This window comes from Microcaecilia unicolor, chromosome 1 (genome assembly GCF_901765095.1).
Source record: "Microcaecilia unicolor chromosome 1, aMicUni1.1, whole genome shotgun sequence".
Lineage (NCBI taxonomy): Eukaryota > Metazoa > Chordata > Amphibia > Gymnophiona > Siphonopidae > Microcaecilia > Microcaecilia unicolor.
Window position 1 is genome coordinate 387,711,860 of NC_044031.1, and position 23,600 is coordinate 387,735,459.

General features: G+C 45.9%; 1 protein-coding gene across 1 annotated transcript in view; it reads right to left on the bottom strand.

Moving 5' to 3' along the window:
• DMC1 (DNA meiotic recombinase 1) overlaps window positions 1-23,600 on the bottom strand; it is a 506,546-nt gene that overhangs the window by 270,679 nt on the left and 212,267 nt on the right. Inside the window, exon 7 of the mRNA XM_030210749.1 lies at window positions 17,849-17,890. Coding sequence (XP_030066609.1) covers window positions 17,849-17,890 — 42 coding nt within the window. The remainder of the gene's footprint in view (window positions 1-17,848; window positions 17,891-23,600) is intronic.

The following is a 23,600-nucleotide window of genomic DNA, read 5'->3' on the forward strand; positions in this document are numbered from 1 at the left end:
ACTTCAGTTATTGGAAAAGTAATGGAAGCGATGCTGAAGGAAAGGATAGTGAATTTCCTGGAAACCAATAAGTTGCAAGATCCGAGACAACATGGTTTAACCAAAGGGAAATCATGGCAAACGAATCTCATTGAATTCTTTGATTGGGTGACAGGAGAATTGAATCAGGGACGAGCTATGGACGTAATCTACTTAGATTTCAGCAAAGCTTTTGACATGGTTCCCCACAGGAGGCTCTTAAATAAACTGGAGGGGCTGAAGATAGGACCTGAAGTGGTGAACTGGATTAGGAACTGGTTGACGGACAGAAGCCAGAGGGTGGTGGTGAATGGAATTCGCTCGGAGGAGGGAAAGGTGAGTAGTGATGTGCCTCAAAGATCGGTGCTGGGACTGATTCTGTTCAATATATTTGTGAGTGACATTGCCGAAGGGTTAGAAGGTAAAGTTTGCCTATTTGCGGATGATACTAAGATCTGTAATAGAGTGGACACCCGGGAGGGAGTGGAAAACATGAAAAAGGATCTGAGGAATCTAGAAGAATGGTCTAACGTTTGGCAATTAAAATACAACGTGAAGAAATGCAAAGTGATGCACTTAGGGAATAGAAATCCTCGGGAGAAGTATGTGTTAGGCGGGGAGAGTCTGATAGGAACGGACGGGGAAGAGGGATCTTGGGGTGATAGTATCTGAGGATCTGAAGGTGACAAAACAGTGTGAGAAGGCGGTGGCCGTAGCTAGAAGGTTGTTAGGCTGTATAGAGAGAGGTGTGACAAGCAGAAGAAAGGGGGTGTTGATGCCCCTGTATAAGTCGTTGGTGAGGCCCCACCTGGAGTATTGTGTTCAGTTTTGGAGGCCGTACCTTGCGAAGGATGTAAAAAGAACTGAAGCGGTGCAAAGAAAAAAAAACGAGAATGGTAAGGGATTTGCGTTACAAGACGTATGAGGAGAGACTTGATGACCTGAACATGTATACTCTGGAAGAAAGGAGAAACAGGGGTGATATGATACAGACGTTCAAATATTTGAAAAGTATTAATCCGCAAACGAACCTTTTCCGGAGATGCGAAGGAGGTAGAACGAGAGGGCATGAAATGAGATTGAAGGGGGGCAGACTCAAGAAGAATGTCAGGAAGTATTTTTTCACGGAGAGAGTAGTGGATGCTTGGAACTCCCGTAGAAGGTGGTGGAAATGAAAACGGTAACAGAATTCAGGCACGCGTGGGATAAACATAAAGGAATCCTGTTCAGAAGGAATAGATCCTAAGGAGCTTAGCCGAGATTGGGTGGCACAGCCGGTGGCGGGAGGCGGGGACAGTGCTGGGCAGACTTACACGGTCTGTGCCCTGAAAAGGTCAGGTACAAATCAAGGTAAGGTATACACAAAAAGTAGTACATATGAGTTTATGTTGTTGGGCAGACTGGATGGACCATGCAGGTCTTTTTCTGCCGTCATCTACTATGTTACTATGTTATTAGGGACAGGAGGTTGTCTGCCCTTGTCTCGGGAAGATATGCCCAAGCTGTCTTCGTGTCAAGCAGTGCTCCAATGAATTCCAATCTTTGGAAAGGAGCAAGATGGGACTTGGAGTAATTTATTACGAACCCCAGTAGCTCTAGCACCTGAATAGTCATTAGCATGGACTCCAGAGCACAATCCTCCGAGGTGTTCTTCACCAGTCAATTGTCGAGATAAGGAAACACATGCAGTCCCAGTCTGCATAGCAACGCTGCGACTACAGCTAGACAATTTGTAAACACTCTGGGCGCAGATGCTAGGCCAAAGGGCAGTACATGGTACTGAAAGTGCTGTGTTCCCAGCTGAAATCGAAGATACTTCCTGTGAGCTGGAAGTATCGAGATGTGTGTGTAAGCATCCTTTAAGTCCAGAGAGCATAGCCAATCGTTCTTCTGAATCATGGGAAGAAGGGTGCCCTGGGAAACCATCCTAAACTTTTCTCGGACTAGAAAATTGTTCAGGGCCCTTAGGTCTAGGATGGGACGCATCCCCCCTGTTTTGTTTTGTACAAGGAAGTACCTGGAATAGAATCCCAGACCTTCTTCCCCTGGTGGAACGGGTTCGACCGCATAGGCCTTTAGAAGGGCGGAGAGTTCCTCTGCAAGTACCTGTTTGTGCTGGGAGCTGTAAGAATGATTCCCAGTGGGCAATTTGGAGGCTTGGATACCAGGTTGAGGGTGTATCCTAACCGGACTATTTGAAGAACCCACCGGTCGGAGGTTAAGACAGGCCACCTTTGGTGAAAAAACATTAACCCCCCCCCCCCCCCCCCCAACCGGCAAGTTGTGCGGAACGGACACTTTTACCTTGGCTATGCTGAACTGGAGCTAGTCAAAAGCCCGTCCCTTGCTTTTGCTGAGGAGCAGCAAGGGCCTTAGGCACACGCTGTTGACGGGAACGAACGCGCTGTGGCTGAGCCTGGGTAGGCTGTCGGGAAGCCGGAGTGTACCTACGCCTAGGATAGGAATAGGGAGCACTCCTCTTTCCCCCAAAATACCTTCTAGTTGAGGAGGTTGTAGCAGAAGACGCCCGGCAGGAGAGAGAATCCATAGCATCATTGTGCTTCTTGATCTGGTCAACAAGATCCTTTAATTTTTACACCAAAAAGGTTGTCCCCCCCCCCCCCCCCCCCCCCCGCCAAGGTACATCCGCCATCCGCTGCTGGACCAAATGGTCCAGGTTAGAGAGACACAGCCATGAGAGTCTGCGCATCACTATACCCTGGGCAGCGATTCTGGATGCTACGTACTTTCGTTGCCAGAGAATGTGGTAAAGGCAGTTAGCTTAGCAGAGTTTTAAAAAGGTTTGGGCGGCTTCCTAAAGAAAAGTCCATAGACCATTATTAAATGGACTTGGGGAAAATCCATTATTTCTGGGATAAGCAGTATTTATTTATTTATTTTATACATTTATTCCCCACATTATCCCACTAGTTGTAGGCTCAATGTGGCTTACACAAAAATGTAAAATATAAAATGTTTTGTACTTTTTTGGGATCTTGCCAGGTATTTGTGACCTGGATTGGCCACTGTTGGAAACAGGATGCTGGGCTTGATGGACCTTTGGCCTTTCCTAGTATGGCAATACTTATGTACGTCAAAAGTGTCGAAAGTACCCCTGGCCAGGAATTTACAATGCACCTTCTGCTGCCTTACCACCTGGCGAAAAGGCTCGGCCTGCTCTGGAGGGAAGGCATCAACCAAGCTGGACACTTGCTTCACCGAGTTCCACAAATGGACGTTCGTGAAGAGCTGGTATGACTGAATTCGGGCGGTGAGCATAGCGGCCTGATATATCTCCCAACCAAGGTCCTAGCTTCTCTGCATGGGGGCGCCGAGGCATAGTCTCTAGTACTCTAGGCTCTTTTGAGGACGGAGTCCACCACCATGGAATTGTGGGGTAGCTGAGACCTCATCAACCCAGGTTCACCGTGGATCCGATACTGGGAATCAGTTTTCTTCAGGATCACTGGGCCGGACAGAGGGTACAACCAGTTCCGCATAAGGACCACCTTCAGTACCTTATGTAGAGGAGCTGTCACAGCCTCCCTAGGTGGAGAAGGATAGTCCAGTACCTCGAGCATCTCAGCCCTGGGCTCAGCCTCAACCTCCATAGGAAAAGGAATAGCTGTAGCCATTTCCTGGACAAAAGATGTAAAGGACAGACTCTTCGAAGGAGATAGTCTCCTTTCTGGTGGAGGAGAAGGTTCAGAGTAACTCCCATAGGACTTGTCAGAAGAAAAGTAGCTGGGATCTTCCTCTGATTCCAATGAACGCTCCTCTTCAGTATCGGATAAAACCTCTCTGAGAGAACTCCGAGACTGAGCCTGCCTCGACGGAGAGGATTGATGTCCTCGATGGCAATGTCGAGAGGCTCACACCCGCCTGGACTATGCAAAGCTTCCACCACCGACGTCGAAGGGGAGTCGACCTGGGTGGCAGCCAACACCGATAATGCAAGCGGCACCGAGGACGGGGACCTCACTGCAGGTGAAGGGCCAGACACCGCTGCAGCAGACGGTACGGAAGGTGCAAGCACCCCCAACACTGAAGCAGACTGGCCCAGCAGTCCTTCCAGAAGCTCTGGAAGCAGGGCCCGGATGCGCTCGTCGAGAGCCGCTATCAGAGAAGGCTGCGGGATCGGTGGAACAACCGGAGGCAGAATCTGCCAAGGTTCAGGAGCAGGTACTGGGCTGTCAGGAGACCAATGCATCGGCACCTCCTGTATAGAGGGGGAGCGGTCCTCTCGGCGCCGATGCTTCTCGGGTGCCGAGTCCCTCAACGTCCTGGAGCTCACGGCACCGAGTGTCGAAGGAGATCGATGACGGTGCATCTTCGCCTTTGATCAACCCCCATCATCGAGACTCCTCGGTACCGATGAGGATGACGTGGAATCCTCGCGTCTCCTCGGGGTTGAGTCCGACGAAGGTCGGTCCCGGGGGGTCTGCATAACAGGAGGCCTTGAGACAGGTGGAGACCCACTTGACGCCTCACTGCTCCCAGCGCGACTTGGTCTCTCAGCAGCCATTACCTCTGCTCCCAACATCAATGCCTCCCTTGATGTCGACACCGTTGACCTCGGTACCGAAGTAGACGTCGAAGGACCGGACCGAGCCCCAAAATGTTTTTCTCCCTCAGCTTCTCTAGACACTTGAGTCCGTTTCTTCATACAAAGCTGGAGATGCCGAATCTTTTGCCATTTGTGGGCCACAGACCGCAGAAGTCTGCCCAGCATCAGCCTCAGTTCCCACTACTCCTGCCCAAGATAACACCCCAATAGCCATGTTGTGTTTCCATCCTCTTTCTCGATAAGGCATCCCTAAAATGTCTATCCCACACATTTTTGAATTTGCTCACTGTTTTTCGTTCTACAATTTCTCCTGGAAGGGCATTCCAGGCGTCTACTACCTTCTCTGTGAAAAAGCAATTCCTAATGTTACTCCTCTACCTCCCATCAACCTCCTTCATGTCCTCTAGTTCTACTGCCCTTATGCCTCTGGAAGAGGTTTGTTTGAATATTAATACCTCTAAAGCATTTAAATATCTGAATCCAGGGCCAGCCAAAGGCATATGGTGCCTAAGGCAAAGATGGGATAGCGCCTCTGGACACCTGCCCCCTCCACCCAACATCTCTCCCTTCACACTCTCTCTCCCAACTCCCGCCCCCCAAGCCTGGCATCTCCCTCTTCTTTCCTAAACCTCCTTCCCCGAGTGTACCTTCCTTTTTGGTTTTCCAAAAGTCAGTAGCAGCAGTAATTCCCATAAGCTGCCCTGCCGTTGGCACCGGGTTCTTATCTGGTTTACAGCCAACCTCTCTGATGCAACTTCCTGTTTCCTCAGAGGTACAAAGAAGAAGCCGGTGCCGGCAGCATGGCAGTGTATGGGAATCGATACTGTTGCCGCAGCCGACTTTTGAAAAATCAAAAAAGAAGGTGGACTTGGGGACGGGGGTTGTGAAAGGAAGGGGAATGAAGCCAGATAGCGGCTGATGTGGAGGGTGGAAAGGAGATGCTGCTCCAAGAAGAATACCGATTGAGGTCCCCTCCTCAGTTGGCCTAACGGTAGGGCTGCCACTGTTTGTATCATATCACCTCTCTCCCTTTCTCTAGCATATACATATATTGAAACATTCCATATATAGTTATGAAAGGAGAATAGATGATTATAATATGCCAAATGTTGATTGGAGGATCCTTTTTGCAAGGTCTATAGGTTGGATTTTCTACAGGGAGAACTATTCCAGTGATTGGTAATATAACTCACACGGAATGGGGCCACACTGGACCTAGTGCCTATGAATGGGGACAGTTTTTCTGATGTTATAGTGGGTGATCATCTGGCATCCAGTGATCACTGGATGGTGTGGTTCAATATTAAGACAGATGTGGAAAGGGTTCATTCAAAAGTGAAAGTTCTAGAGTTCAAAAAAACTAACATTGTTGAGATGTTAGCTGGATGGGATGTTAGTTACATGGAACTGTTAGCTGGATGGGAGCATCTGGGATAAGTAGAAAAGCAGTGGGCAAAACTGAAAGGAGCTATTTTAAAGCAACAAAAGTTTTTGTTAGGAAAGTAAATAAGACTAAGAGAAACAGAAGTCTGCTTTGGTTATAAGAATGCTGTACAGTTCCCAGTCAGTCTGTATTTTAATAACAAAAGTAGATGAAAAGGGATTAACAGTAGCTGCTCCCTTGACACATGAAATATTCTCAGTTTTTTTTAAACAACAACAAGAACCAAGAAAAAAAACTGAAGAAACAAGCAAAATGAACTATATACTTAGTAGCCAGATGCACTAACAGAGACCCTCCTTGACCTGATCTCGACTAGACATGCATTCTTCTGCGCCTTTCATCAATTCTCAATGAAGGGTGGGCTCTGGATGAGTCTGAAGGGCCTAAAGGAAAGAAAATTAGCAGATAAGACCTAATTTCTCCTTCCGTGTCAGCCCTCCAGACCAGTCCAGATGCTTGGGAAGTACCAAAGCAGTAGAAGTTAAGAGTGGGACCCTTGTAGGTTGGAAGACAATATCCAGATGCCAAAAGCCACATCCTGTTTCACTTGCATGTCAAGCCGATAATGCTTCACAAAGAATGCATGGAGGACCACACCGCTATCTGACAGATATCCTGTAGTAGAATACGACTGTTCTCCGCCCCGAAGGTTGTCAAGCTGATGGCACTGAACATCCCTTAGAGATATGTTGACATGATTGCAATTTGCCAAACTGACAAGTAGCAAATCACCTGGACTGAATGGTATTCATCCCAGAGTACTGAAAGAATTGAAAAATGAACTTGCAGAACTATTGTTAGTAATATGTAATTTATCTTTAAAATCAAGCATGGCACCAGAAGATTGGAGGGTGGCCAATGCAATGCCAATTTTTTAAAAACATTCCAGATGTAATTACGGAAACCATAGACCAGTGAGCCTGATGTCGGTGCCAGGCAAAATGGTAGAGACTATTATAAAGAAAACAATTACAGAGCATATTCAAAAGCATGGATTAATGAGACAAAGAGGGGCATAATCGAACGTCACCGGCGAAATAGATCGCCGGCGATCTATTTTGGCAGCGGCGCTACAGCTGGCTGGAACCGTATTATCAAAAAAGATGGCCGGCCATCCTTTTTTCCAATAATACGGTTTAGCCCGGCCAAATGCCAGTTCGCCAGGTTTGAGATGGCCGGTTTTGTTTTTCAGCGATAATGGAAAAAAATGCCGGCTATCTCCAACCCGGCGACATCCAAGGCATTTGGTCGTGGGAGGAGCCTGCATTTGAAGTGCAGTAGTCCCCCTGACATGCCAGGACACCAACTGGGCATCCTAAGGGTCAGTGTGGTGGACTTCAGAAAAAGCTGCCACATGCATAGCTCCCTTACCACGGGTGCTGAGCACCCAACCCCCCACAAACCCACTACCCACAAATGTACAACACTACCGTAGCTCTTAGGGGTGAAGGGGGTAACTACATGTGGGTACAGTGGGTTTTGGAGGCCTCCCATTTACCAGCACAAGTGTTACAGGTAGGGGGGGATGGGCCTGGGTCCGCCTGCCTTAAGTGCACTGCGGTACCCACTAAAAGTGCTCCAGGGACCTGCATACACGCAGGCCTCTAGGACTTGTTGCTGCTGTATAACCTTGGCACACCAGTTGACACCTGAAGACTAATCTCTTTGAAAAAGTCCTTTATTTGAATAAGCATGTTTACTCACAGTTAACTGCAGATCAGAGGTTGTGCCCCGCTGGCAAAGAGTCTCCCTGGTACTGAGATGAGCAGTAGGTCAGAGCTGGCAGAATGGTTTACAATGCCCTCTTTCAGCAACATTCAAGGTAATAACTAAGTTCTCTAACGTGGGTAACACATGAAAGGGATCTAAAACTGTCTTACAAAAATGGCCACTACCTCATGGACTACCAGAAACAAAACTGGACACACTCTGAACCAGTTAGCATGGGGAAAAGCACCATGGGAGTAGAGCCCACTACCTTACACCCACCACAATGCATTGCTGATGTGACTCTGCAGTGCACCTAACAGAAAAGGTGTCACACTCACCCGAGAGCCACATCACAACCTGGGAAAGGCGTCAGAGGATAGAACACATTCTGCTTTCATGGAGGTTGGTATGGCATTTGAGGCTGGCATAGAGGCTGGCAAAATATGTTTATAATTGTGTTTTTTAGTGTGGGAGGGGGTGGTGACCACTGGGGGAGTATGGGGAGGTCATCCCCGATTCCTTCCGGTGGTCATCTGCTCAGTTGGGGCACCTTTTTGAGGCTTGGTCAAGAAAATAAAAGGACCAAGAAAACCCGGCAAAATACTGCTTAACGCCGCTTTTTTTTTCCATTATCCGCGAAAGCCGGCCATCTGGTAGCCACGCCCATGCCTGCCTTCCTTACGCCGACACGCCCCCTTGAACTTTCGCCGGCAAGGCAACGGGAAAGCGGCGATGCTGTCAAAAAAGCGCTTTCGATTATACCGATTTCGCCGCTTTTGAGAGATCGCCGGCCATCTCCCGATTTATGTCGGGAAAAGGCCGGCGATCACTTTCGAAAATAAGCCTGTCAGCCAACATGGATTTAGTAAAGGGAAATCTTGCTTCACCAATCTACTACATTTCTTTGAAGGGGTGAATAAACATGTGGATAAATGTGAGCCAGCTGATATTGTGTATCTGGATTTTCAAAAGGCATTTGACGAAGTACCTCATGAAAGGCTCCAGAAGAAATTGGTGAATCATGGGATAGGAGGTAGTGTCCTATTGTGGATTAAAAACTGGTTAAAGGAGATACCAAGATGGCCGCGGTCTGAGACGCGCCACCAGACGCGCCTCCTTTTCTTCTTATTAACTTGGCAAAGCAGGTTCCTTACCTTTCCCACAGTATGGGAAAACGGCGAGGCAAAGTCCGGGAGAACCCCTCTCTCCATGACGGGGCAAACCAGCTTCGCCAGATGAAAATAGAAGATTATGGAGTCGCGAAGGGTCCCGGGAGGAATATTTCCCCGCCCGAGGATGTTGGCGCTTCGGCGCTCTCCGACAGTGTAAACGGGGTTTCCTTGAGCCCCGCTGAACGTGAGGCTCCCCCGCAACCAGGAAGTCAAAGTCTCGGTCAGAGCCCGTGTACTCCAGCCCGGAATGGACTTCGGAGAGACCAGGGAGGGAGCCTTTCTGAGACAAGTTTAGATCTGGTTGCTGCCAGTCTGGAAAATCCGAAAGGGTCATCGTCTCCTGTGCTGCTACCACAGACAGTGAGTATTTTGGAACAGGCGGCTAAAGCACCCCTTCCTGAGTTTGAAATGGGGAATTTGAAAAAACCAGCCTTAGTGACTTTAGACTCACTTTGGGACTTGACTTTTACAACACAAACTTCCCTGCAATCTTTAATAGTTAAGAATGCAACAGTTATAAAGACTTTATCTGAAACTGCATTAACCTTAATAGAAAAGACTGATTCTCAAAACATGGAAGTAAAAGCTCTTGCTGAAAGAACTTCTAAACTGGAACTGGTGGGTCAGACATTTCTTAAAGACAAGAACTTTACTTCTAGAAAGCTGGAACATCTTGAAAATCAGTCTCGAAGATTAAATTTAAGATTTATAAACTTTCCTAGTTCCCCTTTGATTCCACCGGTACAAATGGTGAAGAAATATCTTGTTGAAATTTTGGGTATGACAGACTCCTCTTTGCCACCTATAACCCGAGCTTTTTATCTACAAACGGATACACCTCGTGTAACAGGAGTAACACCTCAGGATGGCGGAGAGATGAATCTGACTGCCTTCTTGGAATCATCCTTGGAGGTTGTAACAAAGAGGGCAACCTTATTGGTTTCATTCGCTTTGGAATTAGATAGGGATGCAGTATTAAGACTCTCATTGAGGCATTTAGAATCAAGTTTTTTGGGGTCTAAAATAAGAATTTACCCGGACTTATCGAGAGAAACCCAAAGGAGACGCAAGGCCTTTCTGGCTTTGCGTACAAGAACTGTGGCAATAGGAGCTAGTTTCCTATTGAAATTTCCTTGTATATGCAGAATAATGTTACAGTCAAAACAATTTCAATTCTTTGACCCCAATCAGCTGGAGGAATTTCTAGTTAGCAGGGAAGAAGTAAATGTAAAGGTATAGTCCCATACGTTCACTGTTATTCGAGCTAGGAGGAATTACCCGGGATAGGTGCATCATTTATTGTTTATTTCCTATACATTTTCTTTTAGATTATAGTATATAATCTTCCATCTTGGATCAATTTCTTTAACTAGTGGTCGATATTTAAGTTGAAATTTTTCCTTGAATTATAATGTTAATGTAAAAGTTTCTGATTTGTGTATTATCAAGCATTATTGTGAATTATGTTTGTTAAAATTCAATAAAAATAAGTAAAAAAAAAAAAAAAACTGGTTAAAGGAGAGAGTAGGGTTAAATGGTCAGTATTTTCAATAGAGAAGGGTAGATAGTGGGGTTCCTCAGGGGTCTATGCTGGGATTGCTGCTTTTAAACATATTTATAAATGATTTAGAGATGGGAGTAGCTAGTAAGGTAATTACATTTGCTGACAACACAAAGTTATTCAAAGTTGTTAAATCGAAACTTGACTGTGAAAAACTGCAAAAGGACCTTATGAGACTGGGCATCTAAATGGCAGATGATGTTTAATGTGAGCAACTGCAAAGTGATGCATGTGGGAAAAAAGAACCCGAACTATAGCTACATGATGCAAGGTTCCACATTAGGAGTCACCAACCAGGAAAGAGATCTAGGTGTCATTGTTGATAACACGTTGAAACCCTCTGCTCAGTGTGCGGTGGGGGTGGGGGAATGGAAAACAAAAATGAGGACACTATAATGCCTTTGTAACGCTTCATGGTGCAGCTGCACCTTGAATACTACTACTACTACTTAACATTTCTAAAGCGCCACTAGGGTTACGCAGCGCTGTACGGTTTAACAAGAAGGACAGTCCCTGCTCAAAGGAGCTTACAATCTAAGGACAATTGTCAAGTAGGGGCAGTCTAGATATCCTGAATGGAGGTACAATGGTTAAGTGCCGAAGGTGACATTGAAGAGGTGGGCTTTGAGTAGGGATTTGAAGATGGGCAGGGAGGGGGCTTGGCGTATGGGCTCAGGGAGTTTATTCCAGGCATAGGGTGAGGCTAGGCAGAAAGGGCGGAGCCTGGAGTTGACAGTGGTGGAGAAGGGTACTGAGAGGAGGGATTTGTCCTGTGAGCGGATGCTGTGTGCAATTCTGGTCACCGCATCTCAAAAAAGATATAGTGGAATTAGAAAAGGTACAGAGAAGGGCGACAAAAATGATAAAGGGGATGGGATGACTTCCCTATGAGGAAAGGCTAAAGTGGCTAGGGTTCTTCAGCTTGGAGAAAAGATGGCTGAGGGGAGATATGATAGATGTCTATGAAATAATGAGTGGAGTGGAAGGGTAGATGTGAATTGCTTGTTTACTCTTTTCAAAAATACTAGGACTAGGGTGAATGCAATGAAGCCATAAAATAGTAAATTTAAAACAAATCAGATAAAATATTTCTTCACTCAATGTGTAATTAAACTCTAGAATTTGTTGCCAGAGAATGTGGTAAAAGCAGTTAGCTTAGCGGGGTTTTAAAAAGATTTGGACAACTTCCTAAAAGAAACGAAAACCCATCTCTTCAATAAATTCTACAACTAACTACAAAAGCTACCATCACCTTTTTCTCCACAACACTACCTCTTCAAACACTATATTTATTTATTGCACTTGTATCCCACATTTTCCCACCTATTTGCAGGCTCAATGTGTCTTACAAAGAACTGATATGGCGTCACCATACCAGGGTAAAGAATACAATTGGTGTTACAAAGAAATCAAGGAATAAAAACCCCTAAAAACTACATAGCCAACAACAAAAGCTGACATTGTCTTATTCTATAAAATAGAATCAACTCCAAAGGGAGTTGGGAGGGTGTGTGAGAATATATAGCCTGCTGTTCTTGGAGAATACCTGCCACAGGTAAGTATCTTCGCTTTCTCCGAGGACAAGCAGGATAATAGTCTCACATGTAGGGAAACCCTAGCTACCAGGCTCACTGAAACCCACAGTTAATGACTAAGTACATCTCGCAATAGTGAGGTCAGAATATAGATGAAGCTGAATCCAGATGCAAATCGTCAAAAGTGTAGCCTGGGACAAAATAAAAATGGGCACACCGGACATGCTGCTGAAAACATGCACCTATAGCAGTAAAAAGATGTGAATGAGTGGAATGAAGACTTCATAGCAGTCTAACATAAGCCCCACATGGAGACTAACGGCGAAGCCAAAGCTCAGGTATTGTGAACTGTTAGAGAAGCCTCCTGGTCAGCCCAGCCTGGGCGTAACGAGAAGAAAATAAGTTGGCAGCCAATTAGAAATCGTGCTTCTCCTGCTGGCAACCTACATCCAGACGGGATGAAAGGAAACAAAAAGTTTGGAAAAACTTCCCTTGGTGCTTAGGCCAGTACAATAAGAAAGACAAAATTCGCCTCTAGTCCAAGCTGTGCAGTGCACGCTCACTAGGGGTATGAGACCATGGGAAAGGACGTTAACAAGACAGGCAGCTAATAGAGATAAAAACCCCCGCACAACCTCAGGCAGGAATTGACGGTGCATGCGGAGAAATAGTCTATGGTGATGAAAATCAGGGTAGGATGGAACCGCCACAAGGGCCTGAAGCTCACTGACCCTGCGAGCCGAAAGAACCGCCACTTGAAACAAGATCGTCCAGGCCAAGGATGTCAAGAGGCAAGAAAAACGAATGTCTCAAAAGGAGCTGTGAGTAAAAGGGAAGAAAGACGTTGTGGTCCCATAACAGAAACAAAGGTGTGATTGAGACTGTGACAAAAACTAGTCTTATGAATCAAATGACTAGAGGCTGTCAAGAGATGGGAATATCCCTCACATGACAATCAGAATCACTGAATATCTTGTGGTAAACTCATCCAAGTGAGGTTTCAGACGAAACTCAGAAAAAGAGGAGAAGGTATGATCATAGGGTTGTGCTGGACAAGAAGAAAGGGAGAGGGTGTAGGCCCCTCAGTTCCCTGCACAGTAACCGACATACCTCCATCACTATAAAAAGGATCACCCCTTAGTGGAAGTTTTTCAGAAGAATAGCAAGACTATGGAGACACCCTCAGGAGAACACAGGAAGCTTACGCAAAGCCCTGAACATCCAGTCCATGTGGTCCAGAGACTGGAGGAGGGGATGTAAAAGAAAACTCTCGTTCTGTGTGATGAGGATTGGAAAATATTCCAAGTTCTATAATCCTCAGGAGAGTACAGAAGCAAAGAAAACTAGATATGTCGGACCCAGTAAGGAACGACTAGAATCCTGGATTTGCAGTCCTGCCTGCGCGGCAATAGAAGCCTCCCTATGAGAGAGATGAGAGGATATGAATACAGAAAACAACTGTTCCCAAGGAAGGAGGAAGAGAACCGATGGTAGGCTGTTGTGGGTCTAGAACTGAGGAACAGCATGATTGAAGTGATTCGTCCAGAGATCCAACAAAGGGGTATTGCACAGTTAGAAGATGATGCACATAACACCCATTTGAAAAAAACACTTGTGTGGATGCATGGCTTTGCAGATTCTGATGACCAGGTTCTTGAATGTGGTTGCAACATGAGTGGCTCTGAGAAGCAGTCTTGAACGGACAGCCCCCTGCTATATCCGGATGGTCCTCTGACAGAGAGTATTTTAGGTGCCCTCCTGCTTATCGGGGTAGCACATGGCAACCTGAATGGTCATGGGAACGAGTACAAAATGGCTGAATAACCTAGCACTGAAAGCTTTGAACATTTCAGACCTCTCAGAATTTCAAAAAGGGAAGTTGGAGAGGTATATCCTAGGATAACCAAGTAGCTTGAGTGTAAAGCCTGTCCAACTTAGATGGGATGCAGCCACTGTCAGTTCCAGAATCCCAGTGGACTGTAGAGTTCAGCAAAACAGAGAGTAACGAGCTGTGGGGACAGTCAGATGACATCATTCAGGGTCTTCATGGTCCAATACCACTATGAAAGTAGAGTCCACTGGGCAGTTGTCATGTGAAAACAAGGCATGAGTGTTATTTGGTGAAGAGCAACCTGCTGATGGTCTCAAACCTAAGTGGAATGAGGAAAAACAGTGACCCCTGGCATGGGAAGTAATGCTTGAGCCTAATGAGTATGCAGCAAAATTCCAATGATCACCAAATGGGAAACAGGAAACAGATGAATTAAGGGTGTGTAGTAAAACAAACCCCAGTCGGTCCAAAGACTGAGGAGTTATTCCTATGGACTTAAAAGTAGCGATCGTTGATGTGCACTGCAGCAGTCAATCATCCAAATAGAAAAACATATAAGCACGGCATGCAACCCAGATACTGAGTGAATACCCTGGGAACTGATGCGAGGCCAAAAAGCAGCTCGTGGTACTGGAAGTGGACTACCTCCAGTGAAAATCGAAGATATTTCTTAGGTATACACATCCAGTATGCCCAAAAAGTAAAGGAAATCATTACCCTGAACCATGGAGAGTAGGATGGTCAGGGAAACTACCTTGCAGTATACTTTGACAAGAAAGTTGTGCAGGGCTGTTAGGCCCAGGAGAGAACACATCATCCTGTCTTTCATTGCTACCGAGAAGAACCTTGAACAGAAGCCAAGCTTTCGTCCCCTGGTGGTATAGATTTGACTACATGGGCCTTTAGAAAGATGAGGAGTGTCTCCGTAAGGAGCTGCTTGAGGTGAGAGCTGATGTAAATCACCATCAGCGGGCAAGTGGTTGGCCACTAGCCTGATCCGAAACCCTGCAGCTTCTTCCCCAGACCAGTAGGTCAACAGGTACAGGCACGGCAAACATGCTCCCCTGTAGCTAGTAGGAAAGTCACCCGTTGCTGTGACTGAAGAGGTGTCCAGGGCTGAGATACATGCCATTGACAAGATGGGGCTGAGTCCACTGAGCCTAGCAATAAGAAGTGGCATACCCACATACCTGTGCATAGCAGGATCGTTCTATGACTTGCCAAAAAAAATCTAGTAGATTTTTTTGGCAGGTCATAGAGAGATCCTAATATGCACAGGTATGTGGGTATGCCACTTCTTATTGCTAGGCTCAGTGGACTTAGCCTAGCAGCGGATGAAGTTGCAGAAGACTCAGTGGACTCAGCCTAGAGAAGGAAGAAGTTGCGGAAGACTTCCAGGAAGAAAGAGGCATCTGTGTATGTTTAGATGAGGGTAGCGATCCCCTCCATTTGCTCTCTAAAAGGGTCTGCTCATGGTAGGCACTAGTTCCTGCTGAACCTACAAGCCAGAGACATGCAACCACAGTGTGGGTATATATCCTGGAAGTCACAGCAAAAGTGTCATGAGCCCCTGTGGCCAAGAACATGCGACAAGCCCTCTGAAGCTCGACCAGGAAAAGGACATGCTCTTTTGGGAGAGAAAACGGAACAAATACCAGGGCATGTTATGAATATAGTCGTAGTGTCAAATTGTCTGCCCAAAGAAATACAGAGGTCTGACCAGGAAATGCCAAAGCATAGCTACTAGAAGACCTGGCTCTCCTGAGCATGGAGTGAAGCACCATTGAGTGATGAGGCAACTGAGGCCTATGAAACCAGAGGAGTTCTGAAATCGGTGCATAGAGGAGATGCTCATGGGGAAGAGTGAAGCCAATAGAGTGGGCTTCCAATTCCAATCGAGAACATCAGTACAAGAGGTAGATCAGGACTATTACAGGTCTTCGAGCAACAGATTTGTAGTCCCAGGTCTCTAAGTCCTAGTTGAACGATCCACCTCCAGAGCAATTGGAATTGCAGCCACCAAGGCCTTGACAAAAAGAGGGAAGGAAAGGCTCGCAGATGGAGACATCATCCATTCCTATGTAGGAGAGGGGCAAGATGGTATTGCCCAGAAGTTCCTCTTCAAGAAGTATCTGGGATTCTCAGGTGACTCCCATATACCCCTCATCAGTGTCAGCCAGAAACTCCGCATTAACAGGCCGAGACTGAGCCTGCCTCAACCTCGAGGAACCATGATGTCGGGAGGGTGTCGGGGAGTGGACTGCAGCCTCAACTCCCCCGAAAACTCCAGGCACTAATGTAGACTGACACAATCGGAGGTCGATGCAGATGTCATGCCAGCGTCGGAGGCCTCACCGCAGGCTGAGGGTCATGTGGGACTGAGTTGAGAAGAATGGTAGGCGCAAGCACCTCCGTCAGTAATGAATTCTCCAGCCAGAAGCTCAAGGAGCAAGACCTGGATATACCCACATGAAGGACGACATCAGGAAAAATGAGTCATCAGTAAAAAGACAATATCGAGGCTGCCTGAATTATGATGCCAACAGGGGTGCTGAGGAGTGGGCCACAGCCTCAACTCTGATGAAACTCCCTGTATTGATGCTGACAGACACGGGCATCAAAAACAGGTGCCACATGCAGTATTGGTGTCATAGGCCTCACCGCAGGCTACAGACCGTGCGGGGCTGAGTGGAGGAGCATGGCAGGCACAAGCACCCTTGACGCTGATGCACTCCATCTGCCACCAGCTCAGGGAGCAAGGAATCTGGTCCTGTTGATCACAGACCCATGCAGGGCCAGCTGCTGGATGTTGTGCTGGCATCAATGCCTTGGTGTCCCGGAGGCTCTGGCACTGTGTATCAAGGGAGATTGATTGTGATACGTCTACCGATGCTGGCATCCACGATCCTCGGTACTGACGAGGAGGATGCTGAAGTTCCACCATTCAATGCCGACGCAATCACTGATGACACTGCAGACCTCGATGCCGACGCAGTGCTAAAAACCAGTCTGAAAGCATCAGAAGTGGCACTGAAGAGACTGGAAACTTTCGAAAGAAAAAGGAGACTCAATGGTGGCTGCGGCTGCTTCCTAGACCAGGTCAGAGATGCTGGGGGTGCAGGCAGGCAAGGAGGAGGAGGGCCCTGAGGACCCCACGAAGGGAGCAGCCCTGTACTCTGCTGCGAGCGCCGGACTGGCAGAGAAGAACGGTGGGCCAACCTCCACTCCACGGTGGAAGGGAAGAAAGAAGAAAAAAATAACAGAAAAAACGAATGGGCAGAAAATGAACCTGAATGAGAAAAGAAGGCACAAAAAGAAGCTCTGGTAAAACCGAACCAGAGGTTGTGAGGAGAGAAGAAGAAACACGTTCTCTCCTCACTACAGAAAAAAAGAAACTGTTGGTCCTTCGCTCTCGTTAAGGGCAGGAAGGCACTCGCTTATGTGTGGTGGAGCTCTGTGAAAGCTTGTTACAAGCTCCGGACAGCGTTACCCACATGTGAGAATATTAGCTTGCTTACCCTCGGAGAATAGTGCACAGGCAGATCAGTGCCTAAAACATAATTAGTGACAATTAAGTGCTTGTTAGCTCCAATAATTAAATCATTGGAGCCCACTAATTAATTATTTGGGCACCAATCTGGGATCGGTGCCCAAATTTGGGTTTCCTTTACAGAATCTGGGGGATTATATGTAAAACAGCTATACCTGAGTCATGTACAAGTGCACACACAGGAGGTAATTTTATAAGAAGCACTTTACTCAAGCACACTGGCATATATGCATAAAAAATCCACTATATGATTAAAGTTTGATTCTATTCAACATGATATCCTTTGCAAAAAGATAGATTCCACTTACATCCATTCTCCTCTTATCCAATTTCTTCTTCACATCCTTTTACCCTTTTTGTTTCCCTGTGAACTGTCTTTCCTGTTTTACATTCTTAACTGCTGATCCTTACATAATTTCTTACCTATGTTTTCCATTGCAGTTTCACAGAATGTACTTACCACAAAGAGTATGAGATAGCTGGGTTTTGCCTGTCCGAAATTCTGAAAAGAAATATTTTGGGGTCAGTCTGTATGTTAAAGAAAACATTTCAGTCAACAAAGAGATTATTTCTTACAGTGGAAAGAATGAAAATATATATCTATATCAGGCCACTGACAAGAAATGCTTTATCCTGGAAATCTTTATTGTTGGAGGAGTTGTTCATGGGTTTCTTTTGAACAGTGCCATTTCCTCCTGCTCCTTTAGAGGTCCAGCTCAACTGAACCCAGGGCTGGAATCTAGTGCATTGAGCTTTAGTTTGCAACTACCGAGGGAATGTTCCTATATTTTGTATCAACTTGCAACTTATCTACAAGCAGACCAGTGGTGACTGTCCTCATCTGGAAACCACACACCAGGGTTCTTTCTGGAACCCTACAATCTTGGGTCCTAAATCCAGCCTCTACATGAGGTTATTGCATGATGATTGTTTCCTTCCCAGGGGTTGTAAGTGACTGGTAAGTCACTCCACAACATCTCCAGCTCTGGACAGTATAAGGAGCAGAAGATTTGACTATGGAATCAAACCCAAGCTCTTCCACTAAGCTATTGGGTCATCCCACTTTTTATTAAGTTCCTGAATAGTACAACAATTACAACATATTCATACATTCATAGAATTTATTTGTAGTTTTCAGTGTGCCTTACGACAAAATCAGGACAAGATGGTGCATAGCAGAGGATACCCAGAGCAAGAACAGAACAAGAGAATCAAGTTTTAGGAAAGGCTAGTTTAAAACAGATAAAGTTTGGCAGTAAGGAAGTTTTCTTGAACACTGAAAGGGTATTTATTTAAAAGAAAAGGGTAATAAAAGGAAAAATCCTGAAAAGACAGAATACATGTAGCCCCATTTTAGAAAGAAAGTAGAAATCAGAATTAAGATGTCCACACTGGGATGTGTCAAATTCCAGTAGAAAATGATCTACCAATGTCAGAATTGCCAGGTTACCCAGTTCCAGGAGGGAGACGTTTTGGCTAGTTATGGTTTTTACATCCCAAAACAATGTGGCATTTGAAGTCCCTGATTCTACCCATTGAAATTAGTGCCAGAGGTCCCATAATGAACCATGATGAGGTTGGAAGAAGTCCAGAAGTGACCTAAAATCTCCCTCTGGGGGGTAACTTGGAAGCTCTGCCAAACAGCCTTTTCTAAAATACATGCAAAAATGCATGGGTATGCACCAGTTATGTTTGTCAGAAGCAACCATTTTGCAATTCTCAATGTCTAAAACATCAACAGAGGTCACTAGGCAATATTTATGTCTAAGGTGCTCATATTTGAAGCACATAGATGTCTCAAAATGGCTAAAAAAAAAAGTCCATCTGCCAAAAACATCCAAATGCCAAGGGGCGTGTTGGAGGCGTGTTTTTTGGACAGGATTATGTCTGGCCAAAAATTAGGATGTCTTTCAAAGATATTGGAACAGAAAGAAATGTCCAAGTGAAAAAAGGTAATTTGTATTTACAGCTGTTTCAATCACATCCAAGTAACAATAAGGTGCTCTGATTACCAGTTCATTATTGGAGGGATTAAGGCATGACCCCTCCATAATCCCCCAGATGATGCTGTCCCCTACCACCCTCTTAATACGTGAAATTGAAAGGGGATAACAGATGCTAGGATGGCTTCAGGTATTATGGGCATACCCAACAGAGCAGCAAGCAGCTCCCAGGAGTAGCCTAGTGGTCAGTGCAGTGGACTGTACTCAATGGGATCTAGGTCCAAAATCCACTATAACTAGTTATTTTTTGGTGGAAATTATGAGCCCTCCAAATACAAAATACATTCTGTACCTACATATAGGAGACATCTGCAGACTTGAAGGCTATTGCAGTGGTGTTCAGCTATATACAGTAGTTTTTTTTCTGTGCCTGGAGAGCTAACAATAAATAAGTAAATAAATGAGTTAAGGTGGGATTTGCACCTGGGTGCCATTTGTTAAAGTCCACTGCACTGACCACTAGGCTGCCCTCTCTGCTATGAAGGGACGTCTGTGTGGCCATTTTTGTACAAATGATCCCAGACAGATCATTTGCTTTTTTGGTGTTCATATTTTGGATGTTTCAGTTTGGAAAATGGCTGCTAATTTTGCACGTTTACTACAGTACAAAAACATCCCTCTTACGTATTTTCAAACGGGAAATCCCGCTATTTTTCATGTTTGAAAAAGCTGTAAGATGGATGGTTTTTTTTGGATGTAATGAGCAGGATGTCCCAATTCTTTTTTTTTTTTTAACATATTTTTATTATTTTCCATAAAGCCATCTACAAAACATCAGCCAATAATGCATCATAATACAAAAAAAAGTTTCCCAAGATCTATTGCCATAAACATGTTCCCCAACTACCCTCTCCCTCCCCCCTTGCCCTTGCCAGGAAGGATGTCCCAATTCTGACTTGGAAGTTTTTCTGAAAATGCCACTCTATGTGTCTCAGCGCTTACACATGTAAATTGGTATTGCAGAACCTAGAGGTATAAGTGCTGACACAGAGACATGTGTGTGTGCCATTTTGAAAACCTACATGCTGAAATCTGCCCATTAAGTACAGAGCCCATAATCATTCAGCGCAGTCAATTCTGAGGGAAAAAACACTAGGGGAGTAAGGGGGTGACATTTCCTAATACTTCCTGTACAGGGTTGCCCACAATGAGTCCTTTTACAAAACCTGTAACTACGGAGCAGCAGTAAGTTCTGACGTTGATCACAATGATCATAGATGTGCATTATCCTTCTGAAATGGGGAATACATGTATATTTTTGGTCCTGCCCTAGTCCCATCTAAACCTTGTCCCCTTGCCATATTTTTTATTTTTATTACATTTGTACCCCACTCATAGCAGGTTCAATGTGGCTTACATATTATATACAGGTACTTATTTGTACCTGGGGCAATGGAGGGTTAAGTGACTTGCCCAGAGTCACAAGGAGCTGCCTGTGCCTGCAGTGGGAATCGAACCCAGTTCCCCAGGACCAAAGTCCACCACTCTAACGACTAGGCCACTCCTCCACTATGCGCTATTGCAGATTTATACATATAAATCCTGGCTTTCTAAAACTGGGTTTTCAAGGTTTATTCGCTATACATGTCTCAATTGCGAATAGAGCTTTTAAAATAAGGACCAGCACTAGTTAAAATAGCACCTAGTTTTATGTATGAAAAAGCAAAGTTACTCACATGTAGAAGGTGTTCTCTGAGGACAGTGGGACATAAATGTCCACATATGGGTGATGTCATCAGATGGAGCCCAGTACAGACACACTCCCCAATATTCTAAATCTAGAAGTTTTTTGAAGCAGTACTGCACATGCACACACCTTCCCCTCTGAGAGTATAGAGCGGGGCCAAGGCAGCCTAATATTTTACCTAAGAGAATGCAACTCCTAGGGGAGGAGCATAAGTATGTGGAAATATATGTCCTGCCATCCTTGGAGAACACCTGCTACAGGTAAGTAACTTTGCTTTCTCCGAGGAACAGCAGGTCACAATAATTCCACATATGGGAATCCCTAGCTACCAGGTTTACTGAAACAAAAATGGGGAAAATAGGTACATGCTAAGGCCAACAGTAAAGCGAAGATAATTACCTGTAGCAGGTGTTCTCCGAGGACAGCAGGCTGATTGTTTTCACATGTGGGTCGACGTTCAGTTCGGCCCAAGAAATGGAAAATTTTTCTCCCAGCAAAAATAAAAAGTTTTGCCCGAGCCTTCTGGTGCAAGAACCGCGCATGACTTCCCACCCGTCGCATGTCCCTTCAGTTTAATGAAAAAGCATAGAAACAAACAAACAACAACTCCAAAGGGGAGGTAGGTGGGTTTGTGAGAACAATCAGCCTGCTGTCCTCGGAGAATATCTGCTAAAGGTAAGTATCTTCGCTTTCTCCGAGGACAAGCAGGCTGCTTGTTCTGACATGTAGGGTATCCCCAGCAACCAGGCTCACTCAAAACAATGAACATTGGTCAATTCAGCCTCACAACGGCGAGGACATAACAGAGATTGACTTGAAACCATAAACAACTGCAGCCTGGAACAGAACACAAATGGGTCTAGGGGGGTGGAGTTGGATTCTAAACCCCGAACAGATTCTGCAGCACCAACTGCCCAAACCAACTGTCGCGTCAGGTATCCTGCTGAAGGCAGTAGTGAGAAATGAATGTGTGGACTGATGACCACGTTGCAGCCTTGCAAATCTCTTCATTGGAGGCTGACTTTAAGTGAGCCACTGATGCCACCATGGCTCTTACATTATGAGCTGTGACATGGCCCTCCAGATTCAACCCAGCATGGGCATAAGTGAAGGAAATGCAATCTGCTAGCCAATTGGAGATGGTGCGTTTTCCGATGGCGACTCCTCTCCTGTTGGGGTTGAAAGAAACAAACAACTGGGCGGACTGTCTGAAGGGCTTTGTCCACCCCACGTAAAAGGCCAATGCTCTCTTGCAGTCCAAGGTATGCAAACTGCTTTCGCCAGGGTGGGTATGAGGACGGGGAAACAATGTTGGCAAGACAATTGACTGGTTCAGATGGAACTCCGACACTACCTTTGGCAGGAACTTAGGGTGAATATGGAGGACTATTCTGTTGTGATGAAACTTGAGATAAGGAGCATGCACTACCAAGGCTTGAAGCTCACTGACTCTATGAGCTGAAGTAACAGCCACCAAGAAAATGACCTTCCAGGTCAAGTACTTCAGATGGCAGGAATTCAGTGGCTCAAAAGGAGCTTTCATCAGCTGGGTGAGAACGACGTTGAGATCCCATGACACTAGTGAAGGCCTGACAGGGGGCTTTAACAAAAGCAAGCCTCATAACGAGGGGCATAATCGAACAGGGCGCCCAAGTTTTCATGAAGGCGTCCTTGCAGGACGGTCCCATAAAGGGACGGGGCCACACGTATTATCAAAACAAGATGGGCGTCCATCTTTCGTTTCGATAATACGGCTGGAGACGCCCAAATCATGAAATTTAGGTCGACCTTAGAGATGGTCATCCGTAGGTCGTTTTTGAGATGGTCGTCCCCGGTTTTTGGCGATAATGGAAACCAAGGACGCCCATCTCAAAAACGACCAAATCCAAGCCCTTTGGTCGTGGGAGGAGCCAGCATTCGTAGTGCACTGGTCCCCCTTGACATGCCAGGACACCAACCGGGCACCCTAGGGGGCACTGCAGTGGACTTCAAAAATTGCTCTCAGGTGCATAGCTCCTTTACCTTGTGTGCTGAGCCCCCCATCCCCCCCCCCCCCCACAACTGTACAACACTACCATAGCCCTAAGGGGTGAAGAGGGGCACCTACATGTGGGTACAGTGGGATGGTGGTGAGTTTTGGAGGGCTCACATTTACCACCACAAGTGCAGCAGGTGGTGGGGGGTGGGCCTGGGTCTGCCTGCCTGAAGTACATTGCACCCAGTACAACTGCTCCAGGCAACTGCATACTGCTGCAATGCACCTGAGTACGGCATTTGAGGCTGGCAAAAAAGTATTTTTAAACTTTCTTTTTTATGGTGGGAGGGGGTTAGTGACCACTGGGGGAGTAAGGGGAGGTCATCCCCAATTCCCTCTGGTGGTCATCTGGTCAGTTCAGGCACCTTTTTGATGCTTGGTCGTGAAAAAAAATGGACCAAGTAAAGTCGTCCCAGTGTTCGTCAGGGACACACTTCTTTTTTCCATTATCGGCCGAGGACGCCCATCTCCTAAGCACGCCCCAGTC